A 13982-nucleotide genomic window follows, 5' to 3' on the forward strand; every position below is an offset into this window, starting at 1 on the left:
TTTCTTGTCACTTTTCAGTTAATTTTTTAATCCTCCAAAAACAAATTTTAAAACAGTGCAATTTGTCTTTTTAAGCCTAATTGTCTTTTCCTTCTTTGTGAAATAGTCTATAACTATAGTGAATTTTGCCAGAGACAGAACTCTGCACACAATTCCTCTACTGCTCCTGATTTGCCGCTGATACTGTGGCTGATATGAATACTGCAATTAGGCAAATGGATGAAAAGTGGCTTTTGTTTTGAGACCACTTTAGTTTGTGACAAATGAGGGCTGACACCCATAAAGGACAAGCTCATAACAGCTGCCCAAGGCCATTTCTCAACCTCACGCAAGGAGCTTAAAACAACCATGGGGGCCTTTATTCATCACAAGTAAATGAGTTTCATTCAAAATTCCACTCAGGGATAAGGTCTGCATACTGAGAAAGTCATATAGCAATCATCTTTCTCTAACATAAAAATAAAATACAAGTGTGGAAAAGTTCACAGCATTTCATTCGCCCCTCCATCTCCTTGATCACCTGGAGACCTAGCTGGACCGAGAGGAGGCTCCTTGGACCCTCAGTGAGCTCCTTATCAAGAGTCCGTGCAGTAACTTCTAGGTCCTTCTTTGATTAGCTGTGTCTTCTCATTTGCATTTGTGGGCTGGAGAACAATTGGGAAATCCATTTCTAAAAGTAAAAAAAAATAGAACAATGAACATAGAGTCTTATGACAGTTGTTTTAATGTGGCAAATGTTGAAATGAGATTTCCAAAAAGAAATTCCAGAAACTATTACATATATCTGTTGAATCTTAGGGTATACCAAAACCAAGATTAGAAACCAAGGGGCTGAAAAAAATAAATCAGGGGGCTGAGATTTTTAAGATTAAAAAAATCTGAAATAAGATCTCTACATTATATCAGATCAACTCCAGATGGATAGGCAGATGTGTGTGCAAAACAAAACTGTAAAACCAAGAAGGCCATAGAGGGGAATACCATTGTGTCCTTGAAACAGAGAATGGTTGTTCAAAACACAGAAATCACTAAGTGCAAAGATTAAAAGTTTGCAAACATTAAGAACTTGGACACATCAGAAGATTCCACAAAAAATGAAACATCAAATCATAAACAATGAAGAATTGAGGTCCAGAATATGCTCAGAAACAATGAGGAAAAGGCGGATGATATCATTGAAACTTCAAAATATTTGAATTGGCATCTCATAGGAGAAATCCAAATGACTAACACACACATAAAAAGACATCCAACCTCACTACTAACCAAGGAGATGAAAACTAGAGCCACTGTCTGTTACTTTCCACCTGCTACTACATGGACCAACATTTTCAGTCTGGTGATAGCCAGGGTTGGCAAGGATGTGGAGTAACAGGAATGCTCATGAAGTATGGAGGGAATGTAGCTACAGTAATTTTGCAGACCGAGTTGACAATATTTAACAAGTTGTAGATGTATATGATGTACATACCCTTTGCCTAAGAAATTTCACTTGTGTGTATATGTTTACAGACATTCTTGCTCTCATGCACAAGAACATCTGTAGCAGCTCAGTTTGCAAGGGCAAAAAGGAGAAAATGTCAGCCGTAGATTGGGTAAATAAATTGCATGATATTCTTTTTTTAATGTTACAGATTTTGTTTTAAGATTTACTTTTTATTTTTTATTGGAAAGGCAGATTTACAGAGAGATGTAGAGACAAAGAGCTTTTGTATGCTGGTTCACTCCCCAGGTGGCTGCAGTGGCTGAGCTGAGCTGATCTGAAGCCAGGAGCCAGGAGCCAGGAGCTTTTTCCAGGTCTCCCTCGTAGGTACAGGGTTCCAAAGTTTGGGCCATCTCTACTGCTTTCCCAGGAAGGGAAGGGATGCAGCCAAGATACAAAGTGGCACTCATCTGGGATCCTGGTGCGTGCAAAGTAAGCCCTACATGATATCTTTGTAGAATATTTATACAATGGTATAAATAAATGGCAGCCACAATGCAAATAATCTCAGATATACAATGTTGAGTGAAAAAAAGCAAGTTGTACAAAGCCAGTAATATTAAAGTGAGAATAACATATATACAAACAGTATATATAATTACAATAGTATAAATAAAAAATCATAAATGATTTACCATGATTGTTTCTGAGGAAGAAAAAGCCAACAATTCTAATGATAATAGTGAAAGGTAAAAATCAGGTCATAGTATTTGTATCTATTTAATAGTTAATAGAACCAGTATCAAGAGTGGGCATTCAACCCAGCAGTTCAGATGCCAAACCTCACATCTGAGAGCCCTGGCTCCTGAGTGTGGCTTCTCACTAACACAGACCCTGCGAGGCAGCTCATTTCTAATAGTTGACTTCCTGCCGCCCACATAGGAGACCCTAATTGCATACCCACATCCAGATTTTGGCTTTTGCGCAGCCCATGCTAGTGTGGGTATTTGGTTAGGTTGCATCAATTTTACTACTTCACATCTCTGAATTAGTGGACTATAAATTCAAAACTATGTTCACAACAAGTGTCTCTTTCTCCCCCCAACTCCAGCTATCTAACGAAATGAATAAATGGAGCAAATAAAGGAACTAATTCTCACTCACATTGATGTCAGGCCTTCTAGTGTCAGCTTTGTCACGTTTGTTGTATTTGTAAAGAAAGCCTTTGTGTGGTTATTATTTACTATTTGTGTGCCTGTCTCTGCTACTAGATTATAACACCTCAGAATACCAGGAACCATACTTTTTTTCTCTAGCCACCAGCATAATGTCAGGCAGATATTAAAGTGTTCAGTAAATATTTGTTGTTGAAATACTGTCTCAGTAGACCAGCCTAGTAAATTTCCTCAGTGAACACTGGCAGCCAAAAGTCAAGGGAACCTTGGATCCCCTTTGAGTAGCTTTGTTGGGGAGCATTCTAAGCCGACTCACCTGTCCTACCATCCTGGCCTGGGGCTTTGAAGGTGTTTACTTGATATTTTCATACATAGCAGAAGCGAAGGGCTCTGTACTAGTTGCAAGAATTTTAATTTTCAAGTATTATTTTTAGAAATGGACTCATTTTAATGGGGGGGATGTTAAAAGAGAAAGGATGAATTTAGTCTCTTGCTTGTTTCCTTTGGGAAGTGAAGAGGCGCTAAGTGCTGCACAGTAAACATGTAATAAATATCTCTGTGCCTTGGCCGAGAGCTAGAGCCATATGGCTTTCTTTATCTCAGTGGTTGTGGACTTATTTGGGTTTTGTCCAGATAAGTGGCAGGAAAAGTTAAGCAGTCACTAGATTTTTCTGGGCACTTGACTCTCAAACTTTTAGATTCAAGGTCAACACCATAAAGTCTCCTCCTCCAAATACATTACTCCTCTTCCTTCAAAAGCAAGGAGAGTTTCAGGGGGAGACTTGACTCAACTAGACATTTTTATGATTTATAGGTGGGAGTTGTGATTGCATTTCATCCCACTGCCTTCAGCGTGGCAGAAAGAAAACAAATTTAGCACTGGGATCTGGCTTGCTTTTCCAGAGTTGAAAATGCATATAAGCCCCTAGGCTGTAGCCATTCTTTTTTACCCACTTCTGTCTCATCTCAGTTAGCTTCTTCCCTAGAAGCAAAGTGTTCACGTTGGGCAGGCAACTTTCCCCCTATTCTTTGACAGTGACTAGTGACTTCCTTTTTAAGTGTCTTTATGTAGTGTAATTGTAAAATAAACCTTAAGGTAAATAATAGTTTAATCAAAGAAAATATTTACTGACCAAAGCCATCAGCTTGAAACTCTGATTTAGTAAATATTCTGAGTACTGACAGATAATTTGCAGAACTCAGAGCAAGTGAGGATACTTAAGTGCTATACTTAAAAAAAAAAAATTAAGGATTTCAAAACAAGGACAGTAAAGCAGTAAACGAGGTACTAGAAAAACTAGCCAGTGCAATAAGGTAGGAAAATGAAACAAAGGCATACAGATTGGAATAGAAGAGACTCCTCAGTGTGCTTCCAACCCTAAAGTTTACAATTGTTTTGGTCAGATTCAATATCAGAATCAAAAATTCCTTTAAGCAGAAAATGTTTACCATTTTAAATTTATTTTCATTAAAATAAAAGTCTAAAAACCCTAATGTAACACCAGTGCCTTTGGAAGAACTCAAATGTTGAGGTATCGTACTTATTTTTCACAACAGCAACTTGATATCTGAGTAGCTAGAGGTGTCTTTCAAGTATATTTTCTTTTTCTTTTTTTAAAAAAATTATTTTTATTGAAAATGGAAGATTTGCAGAGAGAAGTAGAGACAGAGAGAAAGACCTTCCATCCACTGGTTCACTTGTTCAGTGTCTGCCACAGCCAGAGCTGAGTTAATCAGAACTCAGGTGCTTCTTCTGGGTCTCCCATGCAGGTGCAGGGTCCCAAGGCTTTGTTTTTCAGGTCATCCTTGACTGCTTTCCCAGGCCACATCCAGAGAGTTGGATAGGAAGTGGAGCAGCCAGGACACCAACCAGTGCCCTTTTAGGATCCCAATATGAGCAAGGTGAGGATTTAGCCACAAGGCTATAGTGCTGCCCCCTGCCCCAAGTGTGTTTTCTTAAATAACTATGTCTGTTGGGCATTTTGAGGGTTCAGCTAAAATATAATGGAGCAGTGGGAGTTTGGTATCATGGTGAATATGCTCAATCCCACATCAGAATGCCTGAGTTTAATTCCCAACTTTAGTTTATGGTTATAGCTTCCCGGAAATGCAGATTTTCAGAGAGAGTGAGGATGACCCAAGCTATTGGGTTACTATAATCCACCTGGGATATATAGACTTCATTCCTGATTCCCAATCCTGTCTGTTGGGAAAGTAGATAGAATCTTGATTTATCTGTCTCTGTCTCTCTTTTTCTCAAATTAAAAAAAAAAAAGAATTGGGGACCAGTTTCCTTTGAGTTTAGTATAATGGAATATGTTTTTGTAATTTGCAGCAAATATGTGAGTAATTGTTACTAGTCTTATGGATATAGGAATGACCTTAGGAACATTCCTCAAGGTTATTAAGCCAATTCATTTGTTGAAGGGACATGAAGATCTGGGCCAGCAGCGGTGTGACACAATGTGTCCAATAGACTGTCTCAGAAGAAGTCACAAGGAACAGCAGTAAGGTTTGAAAAAACAGGCAAAAGTGGTTTGAGGAAAATTCTTTCAAATATTGAGATCTTCATAAATGTTCACAGAAAATACATGTTAGGCAGCAACCATATATGATTTTGTTTTTCCACACCAAAGTAAGCTTATTTTTTAATTCAGTTATTTAACAAATATTTGAAGTAACCCTGACATATTAAATCAACAATAAGAATTTTCCCAAACTTGACAACAATCCCTAAAAGGTTAGACATTATTAATAATGAGTTGTAAAACTGAAAAACTTTTCTAACTTTACATAATAAAAAAATTGTAATCAGACTTCTTTTTTTGCCTTCTCAAACCACAAGCAGGGAGCAGCATGGGAAGCATGGCTGCTAGGATTAGAACTGGTGCTCGTATGGGATCCTGGCCCATGCAAAGCATGGGCTTTAGCCGCTAAGGTACCACACTGGACCCTGGGTTAGGGATTCTTAATACAGTCAAATACAGGGTTTATTTGGCCTAGAATCAGATGTCTGTGGCGGAGCTGGTAATTCTGGGGTGTCAGCACTAAGAAATAGAGACTTTCTGAATCATCACCATTCACTTAGCAAGGAAGATTCCCTGGTGGAGACCGGCACGTGGGATGGATTCCTGGTCCAGAAACTACATTTTCCATAAAGGAGGTCTAGGGAAAAGATCTAGTGGATCTTTTTATCTCATTCAAAAGAGAAAATAGTGTGAAGCTTTTCAGACAAGTGTGAAAAAAATGGATTTGAGATATTTATGTTTAATTACCCTCATTTGGATTTTCCATTATAAAAGGGAAAGTTAAATTTGACCACTGAAAGATGCTGAGACTCCTCTCTTGTTATTCTTTTCTGTCCTTTGTTGCTGAGAGCTGCTTCGGACTGATGGGTATTAGGGAGATCCTAGGGTCAGTGTGGCCAGAAGCTCTTGTCAGGGTTCTAAAGCAGCTTCTCCCAAGAACAGATGGAATCAGTGCACTGGCATCATTATTTGTTATCAAGCTGTGCCAAAGTCACCAGTTTTTCACTAAAGAAAAGGAATTTCTATGTAAATACCACTGCTTACTCATTTATCAGCAATCCTGCATGCTTTATCTTTTTTGCTATGTATGCCTCTATTAAAAGCATGATTTGTCCTTTTACATCCCAAATTTGTAAAAGTATAGTTTTAATTACATTTCACTCTGGGCCTACAGTTTGACTCTAAGGACAAGACTGGAAGGTCAGAGCACCCTCTTCTGGATACAGGCCTGGCCAGCAATACACTAAGAGAGATCCCACCCTGCAGGAATAACCCTGCTGACTTCCCTGAGCCCTCAATTCTCAGATGCCAGGGGTCAGGACGACTCGCATTATTGAGGACTCTTTCCTCCAGGTTGGAGTCAGCGTAGATAACACCAGATATTACTCAGCATCACACTCAACAGAGAATAAGAGGTACACAGAAGCCTTTAAAGAGCCTCTGATGCTCCAGGCCCTGGAATTTCTGTCTCAGTGTGACCAGCAGAATCACAGTGTAGTACAGTTCAGAGGAGTGTGCCATTCTTAATCTCAGCAGTTCTGCCAACAATGCCCCACTGTCTGAATTACAGTTATTCTCTTGGTTAGCTATCTAGGGTTTTATTTGGGGGGGGCGCGTGGTAACTGATAAAATCTGTAATCTAGAATAATTATGTTTTCCAGTTGAAAAGGACAATAGGATTAAGATGCAAGACTAAGCAAGACAATGACAGATTTGACCCCTTCGTGTTTAACAAAGGCATTTCTCAAAGAATGTAAATATCTCATAGAAAGATTCTCTCACATCTTATTATTTTTTACACTTCTCTCCGCGCCCCGCCCCCAATTCTAGGTAGAATGATAGAATCAACTTGGGAAATGAAGTCATATACCATGGTTATGTGTACCTCCCAGTATAGACAGACATGTTTCTGGTTTAAAGTTCATGCTGAATGTGTATATTTACAAAGAAGCTACAAATCAGGAGGAGTGTGGTTGCCACCAGTTCTACCCCAAACCCAATGCCAAACCATCAACAGGAAGAAAATTAGAGATGGATGACTTTTTTTGATGTTTGCTCTTTTCTGTTTTAATAGACAGTCTAACTGAATACACTGAAATGGCTTCTCGTAGGGGATATACCTGCCTTGGAAGCTCCTGGCCTGGGCCTCCCCGGCTCAAATCTCCCTGCACCTGGAGCTCGCTCTGTCATGAGCTTCATCATCCCCACCTCTCGTGATTTCTAAGGGAGTCAGGTGCAGCTTTTCTCTGTATCTACTAGTGCTAAATGTCGTTTCATCTTCCCACAAAGATCACTCAAGCTAAGGATCTGAAGGATTCCTCACGTTTTACGATTGGCACCCTCTGACTTTAGACCTGGGGTGTAGTTGGACCTCAGAACGATACCCACCACAACTGAGCTTCCGTCTTGTGTTACCTTTCTCTGCATCGATCTGGATCTGCATCTCCAGGTCCTCCGTGGACATGTAGAAGGTTTCTTCTGAAGGCGTCGATGATTTTGGCTGGCAGTGCCCACAGCAGCATTTGCAGCAGCAGCACAGGCAGCAGCAAAAATAGCAGCCTGTCAGGAGGCCAAAGATGATGAACAGAGCCTGGAGGAAACAGAGGCCAAGCAAAACAGGGATGAGGAATGGGAGATTTGGGGGAAGAACCCCAGAACCCAAGCCTGTACCCATGTGGCCCCAGGGACCTGAAGTTGTTTCAGTTCACCTCACAGATTACCCTCATCCACCTCCATCCTTACTCCTTGTAAAAACTCTATTTGTAAAGAGTACTTGGAGGAGTGATGAGAAGCTTCATTTAACAATTAGACACAGAAGAATGGTATCTCTTCTTTCTTCTTAGGCCATGAAGATTGTTACATGTTATATATATCATGTTATTATATTATCACACATATATTATTTTACATGATTAAGATCACAGCAAACCAAAACAAAACCCAAACTGGCAAATAAAACCTCCACAAGTCAAACAAGCTAACCAAGCTCTGCTGCCTCAGAGAACTGAACCCTTCTCATCAAAGGGCAAGGTAACAATGCCCTGTCCACATTCACCTTTCTGTTAGGCATCCAATCCTGTACTCTCTCACTCCAGAGCTCTTGCCTGCTTCTCCTCATCTCCAGCCCAGCCCTTCAGGCCTTGAAGCAGGTCCTTATTATCTCTGATTGGCTTGTGGCTGCAGCCTTCCCTCCAGCATTGCTGCTTCCACACTTGCCTTTAGCTCTGCCCAATGCAGCTGCGGGGAGCTTTCCTAAACACTTGTTCTCTTGAAGCTGTGTTGCAACACCTGTGTCTCAGATAGAGCTGAGGTACCTAGTCATGATGATGTTCTGGCTGCTTACTACTGACCCTCCCCTGCATGTACTCAGCTCTGCTCTCGTCTTACTACTTGGCTCTCACTGTAAATTCAGTCATTCAGACATTGCCAACACATTCATTCCCCAGCCACCTCATCAATACCCATCTGGTGTTTAAGACTCATCTTCTATGATGTCTTTCCACCCCAAAACAATTGCTTTTTGTTCTCCAATTGTTCTATATTTAATTTTTTTTTACCTTGATACATCTAAAATGTGTTTTTACCTTTATTTTTTATTTGAAAGGAAGAGAAAGAGAGTGTATTTTCCTATCTGCTCATTCACCTCCCAAACGCCTGTAACAGTTGGAGTTGGGTCAGGTTGAGCCGAGGAGCCTGATGTCTTACGTGGTTGGCAAGGACCAATCACTTGAAACATCATGTGCAGACTCCCAGGTAGGTCATGCATCAGCAGGAAGCTGGAATAGGAAGTGGAACTGGGACTTGAAACTAGATACTCTACATTCCAAGTGATGTGTTACTAGTGTGCAAAATGTCCACCCCCTTGATTTTCTTCCTGTTGACACTGTAGAACAAGGGCAAGCTTGGAATCTAGGAATGCATGTTAGTGATTTTTCAGTTTGTCTTGCCAAAAGACTTGGTATCTTGTAGACACTTTAAAAACAATAAATATGTGCCATATTAATAAATATACAAATTCATAAACATGCTTTTCTCCTAATGAACAACACCAGGATTTCCCCACAAACAGATAAAAGGTTTGCTTACTAAAAATAAATTAATTGGGCCTGGTGCAGTAGCCTAATGGCTAAAATCCATACCTTGCATGCTCTGGGATCCCAAATTGGTGTTAGCTATAATCCTGGCAGCCCCACTTCCCATCCAGCTCCCTGCTTGTGGTCTGGGAAGGCAGTTAAGGATGGCCCAAAGCCTTGGGACCCTGAGCCCTCATGGTAGACCCAAGGGGGCTCCTGGCCTCAGATTGGCTCAGCTCAGCTCAGCCTTGGTCATTGCAGCTGCCTGGGGAGTGGGTCAGTGGATGGAGGATCTTCCTCTCTGTCGCCTATTTTTGTGAATGGAGCAAAACTAAACCAGAAACGAAGTGGTCTATACACCTGTAACTGAAATGCAGATTTCATGTGATTAATAATCAGGGAGGAATGTAAGGCCGAGTTCGTGGTGTGCACGTGCACTGCCTCAGCAGCTTGAGGCAGAACACTTGGGCGTCAGTGAATCTCAGCCTCACCTGCTGCCCAGCCCAGAACCCACCTACCTCTCTGGCCCAGCTGGAGGCGGAGCCCCAGGAGTTGGACAGTCTTGGTCATACTCTTGCACCTATAACCTCTGCTATGGAAAGATACTTTACATTTTCATATTCTTGGATACATTAAAACCCTAAACCACAAAGCCCTCGCCCTCATCCCCTACCTCCAGGACGCTCCTGGGCAGAATTCCTCGGCTATAACCCTAGGAAACCACTCCCTTCTTCATCGACCTTTTTCCTTTTTGCTGCACAATTTCCATATTGTCTTCTCTGAAAATTCCTATTCATTCTTTTGTTTTGGCTTTTAATCTAGCTACATTATTTGCTTGTGAGAAACACCATTGCTTTATTCCTTGCAGCATTTTAGCACTATCCTAGCCACTCCAGGTTCCTGAGGTTTTTAAAAAGATATACTGATGATGTCATATTGACTCATCCACATGGTGCATATTCAATATGTGGTTATTTGGTGGCAGGCCTCCAAGTGACTGGCTACAACAAGGGCTGGGCCAGACCAAAGTCATTAGTCTGGGACTCCATCTAAGTCTTCCACATGGATGTCAGGGGCCCAAATGCTTGAGCTATTTTCAGCTGCTTTCCCACATGCGTTAGCTGGGAGCTACATTCAAAGTGGATCAGTCAGGATGCTCACTGGTGCTTGTATGGGATGCCTGTGAATCGGGTAGCAGCTTAACCCACTACCCCACACCAGCCTCTGGGGACTGATTTTGAGGAGTTGCCAACAGGAATTATTTTGTGTATCTTTTACACTACCAGGTAGATTTTACTTGTCTACATAAGTTTTGGTCATGTTAATCAACTTCCTGAGCAAGAAAGCCTTATTATTTTTACTCAGGCCCCAATATGCAATCAAGCATACATGTGTGACTATCTACAACTGCAGATGTTCCTTCCCACAGGACGAGAGATTCCTAGAGACTAAATTCCATTGAAAGCTCTAAAATATATTTTTAGAACTAATTTTTATTGTTAGAATGCTAATGTATCATCAGGAATGACATTGTCAACATGTACACTCCTCTTTCCAAGTTCCAAAACCATCAAGTTTTCAATAAGAATATTACTGTGAATCTCAAATATTCTCCCCAAAAGAATTTTGGGAACATAGAAGACAAATGAGGTTTTAGGTTGCAGAATTTCTTTCCATGCTTTTGTATTAAAAAATCTCTCTATGCATAGATAAAGCTCAGCAAGATTTAGTGGAAGAAAACAGAATACTACTGATCATGATGGCTTCCTTTTGGGGAATCTGGCTTATTTATTTGAAAGACGGAGGTAAGAATTAGAGAGGAAGGGAAAATGAAAGAGACAGAGTTTTTCATCCACTGGTTTACTTCCTAGATGGCCACATTGGCTAGGTTGGACCAAGCTAAAGCTAGCAACCCAGAGCTACATCTCCCATGTGTATGGTAGGGGCCCAGGTACTTGGGCCATCTTCTACTGCTTTTCCAGGCCATTAACAGTGAGCTGAATTGGAAGCAAAGCAACTGGACATGGACAGATGGCCATAAGAGATACCAGCATCATAGGCGGTAGCTTACCGTGCCATAACACTGACTTTGGAGACTTTTTTATTATTATTATTATTACTATGAACTACAACTCATATAAATGAGAACTGTTCATAAAATATGTTAACTACATGTATGATCTATAAATGTGACTTAAATCAGAAGCTAAGAATATTAATATTTATATACAAACTAAAAAAACCCAGCACCAAACATCCATGTATTAGGCATTCCTGAGAAATCAAAATGTACTGTACAGAAGTCAATAAATTTCCCTGAGGCTTTCAAAATGCTGTCTTTTCCTTGATCAGGTGTCCAATTCTCTCCTCGCCCCCAACTCCTCTCCATGTTTCTGTCTCTGTGTAAGTCTCACCTTTCTCCCCTTGTTTCCTTCTCTCCTACCCCTGGGGGCTCCACGTGAACCTATGACATCATTGCCACTCACTCTTCCAAGTATTGTGTTTGCTGCCGTAGCCTGTGCTATAGATAGTAAAGGACATTGCTAAATTTGTCCTATAATATTTTATTAAACAGTTGTCACACTAATAAATTATTTTTGGTTTTGAGCAATGAGTCAGTTGTTAATTAGTCATTATGGAGGGGGGAGGGCAGTCAGAATTAACCTGAAGCTCCAAATTCAAATATAATTAATGTCTAGAAGTATTTTAAGTCATGTTGGATTTCATAATTAATGGATGAGCTAATGCAAAAAAGGATCCCCAAATAATAGCTTTCAGTGAAAAGTGAATCTCCTTGTATGACAAGAGTAAAGTTAAACTTTCTTTGAGATGGAATCTGAAAGAGTAACTATCATAGACTTCCAGGACATTTTCTTGAAAGAAGAAAAACATTCTGATTTACCTTTGCCCACCAGCTTGACAGCATAAAGTAGGTATTCACATTTTCTTCTCCAAATTGCTCAGCCACATAGAGTCCCAGGGACCCATACTTGTCATATATGTTCTTCTTCGACATGTCCGTCAGTATTGTGTGGGCGTTGTTGATTTCTTTAAACTTCTCAGCAGCAACAGGATCACCTGGATTCTTGTCTGGATGGTGTTTCAGGGCCAATTTTCTATTAAATAAAAAAAAGTATTGTTTGAAAAGAACTACTATACTGTTTCATGAAAGCACAGTTCATTCACATATCCTTTACTCTTGCAATGTTTCTCACTCATGATTCAGCTAAAAAATAGACTATAAGTGAGGTCTCATTATTTCTCCCCATACATCCTCAAAGGAATTTTGAAAGCTGCATAATTATTGAACCTGATATTTAAAGCCAATGTCCACTTAATGAGTCTTTTTAAAAAATACATATATGAAATCTTTGGCTAATAGCAAAGAATGTTGACTCAAATGTTTTCAACTTTTATGTTATTCACTGCATGCCAGCACTATTGTAAGCATGTAACAAATGTTAATTCATTAGTCCCCATGATAAAACTATGAGATGGATTTTATGATTATTCCACTGTACAGGGAAGTGAGTTTAGAAACTGAGAAGTTAATAACTTGCCCAATGTCACAAAGCTAATAACTGGAGCCAGGTTTTGCCCATAGGCCATCCGCCCCAACCGCATGTTCTTCATTGCCACTATACTTCCTTCTATATTTGTATTTCTAAGTTTAAAAATTAAGGCATACTAAGTGCTTACAGATTATTTTTAAGGACTATGGCTTTCCTGTGGGTGAATGGGAGACCCATTGTGGTATTCTGAGGAGAGTCATGTGACCTGATTTAGTTTTAGAAAGATCACCCAGTTTGGGGAGAGACTAAAACAAAAACGGGAAGATGTTTTTGTGGGGAGACCCTAGTAGTGACTCAAGTGACGAAGCATGGTGGTCTGGAGCAGAGTGGTAGAAGAGGGAATAGTGAGAAATTCCTCAGATGGACTTCAGTTCTGAGGGCTGCTGATTGGATGGATGGTATAGAGAAACGAAGAATCAGAATGGCGGCAACAGTCTGGCCTGTTGGGCTGGAAGTCTGGGATGACCATTTAAGGGGCTAGCAAGAAAACATTCAGTAGTTCTGTTTTGAACATTTTTAAAATGCCCATTGGAGAGGGAGTAGACATGTGAGTGTGTAGTTGAGGCAAGAATCACTGCAGGAGATGTGTATTTGGAAATTCTCAGCAGACGTTCATAGGAGTCTCAATAGCCTGAGAAGTCAAAGGATTAGACTTTGGGAAGGGCAACCAGAAAAGCAGGTTGAGATACAAGAAATAGTAACACAGAAGGAAAAATTCGGATGCTGTGAGGTCTCGGGATCCAGGTAATGAAAAGGAGGAGGATGATCAGCTGTGCAGGATGCTGCTGGCAGACCATTTGGGCCAAGGACAGACAACAGGATTTAGTTACTGTGTCTACACATGATCCCTGCTCAACATACATATACAATGCACAGTTGTATACGTGTCTTTATGTAGGGGAAATGCATACAAATGCATACAAATAAGCAGAAAATAGGGGTGTAGTGGATAAGATTCTGTCTACAATGCAGGCATCCCATTCGTGGGGCTGGGCCAGGCCAAAGCAGGGAGACAGAAACGTAGTTCACGTTTTAACCACAAGAACCATCTCCTACTACCTTCCAGGTGCATCAGGAGGAAGCTGGAGTGCAGTGGAGAAAAACAGAGCCAAGGTGGAAACCCAGACACTCTGATAGAGAATGCAAATATCCCACCAGCAGCTTGACTGGTAGGCCAAATGCCCATGTTAGTTTTTTTTTTTTTAAAGATT

The 13982-nt window shown here is 40.5% G+C and overlaps 1 protein-coding gene across 2 annotated transcripts in view; it reads right to left on the reverse strand.

Moving 5' to 3' along the window:
* Nucleotides 1-407: 407 nt before the first annotated feature.
* DNAJC5B (DnaJ heat shock protein family (Hsp40) member C5 beta) overlaps nucleotides 408-13982 on the reverse strand; it is a 62086-nt gene continuing 48511 nt past the window's right edge. For both annotated transcript variants that reach the window (XM_040994859.1, XM_040994868.1), the window contains 3 exons: nucleotides 12102-12315; nucleotides 7542-7716; nucleotides 408-670 (listed from right to left, as the gene is read on the reverse strand). In XM_040994859.1, coding sequence (XP_040850793.1) covers nucleotides 576-670; nucleotides 7542-7716; nucleotides 12102-12315 — 484 coding nt within the window. In that variant the 3' untranslated portion in view covers nucleotides 408-575. The remainder of the gene's footprint in view (nucleotides 671-7541; nucleotides 7717-12101; nucleotides 12316-13982) is intronic.

Source organism: Ochotona curzoniae, unplaced genomic scaffold (genome assembly GCF_017591425.1).
Source record: "Ochotona curzoniae isolate NIBS_2020 unplaced genomic scaffold, NIBS_Ocur_1.0 contig_1071, whole genome shotgun sequence".
NCBI lineage: Eukaryota > Metazoa > Chordata > Mammalia > Lagomorpha > Ochotonidae > Ochotona > Ochotona curzoniae.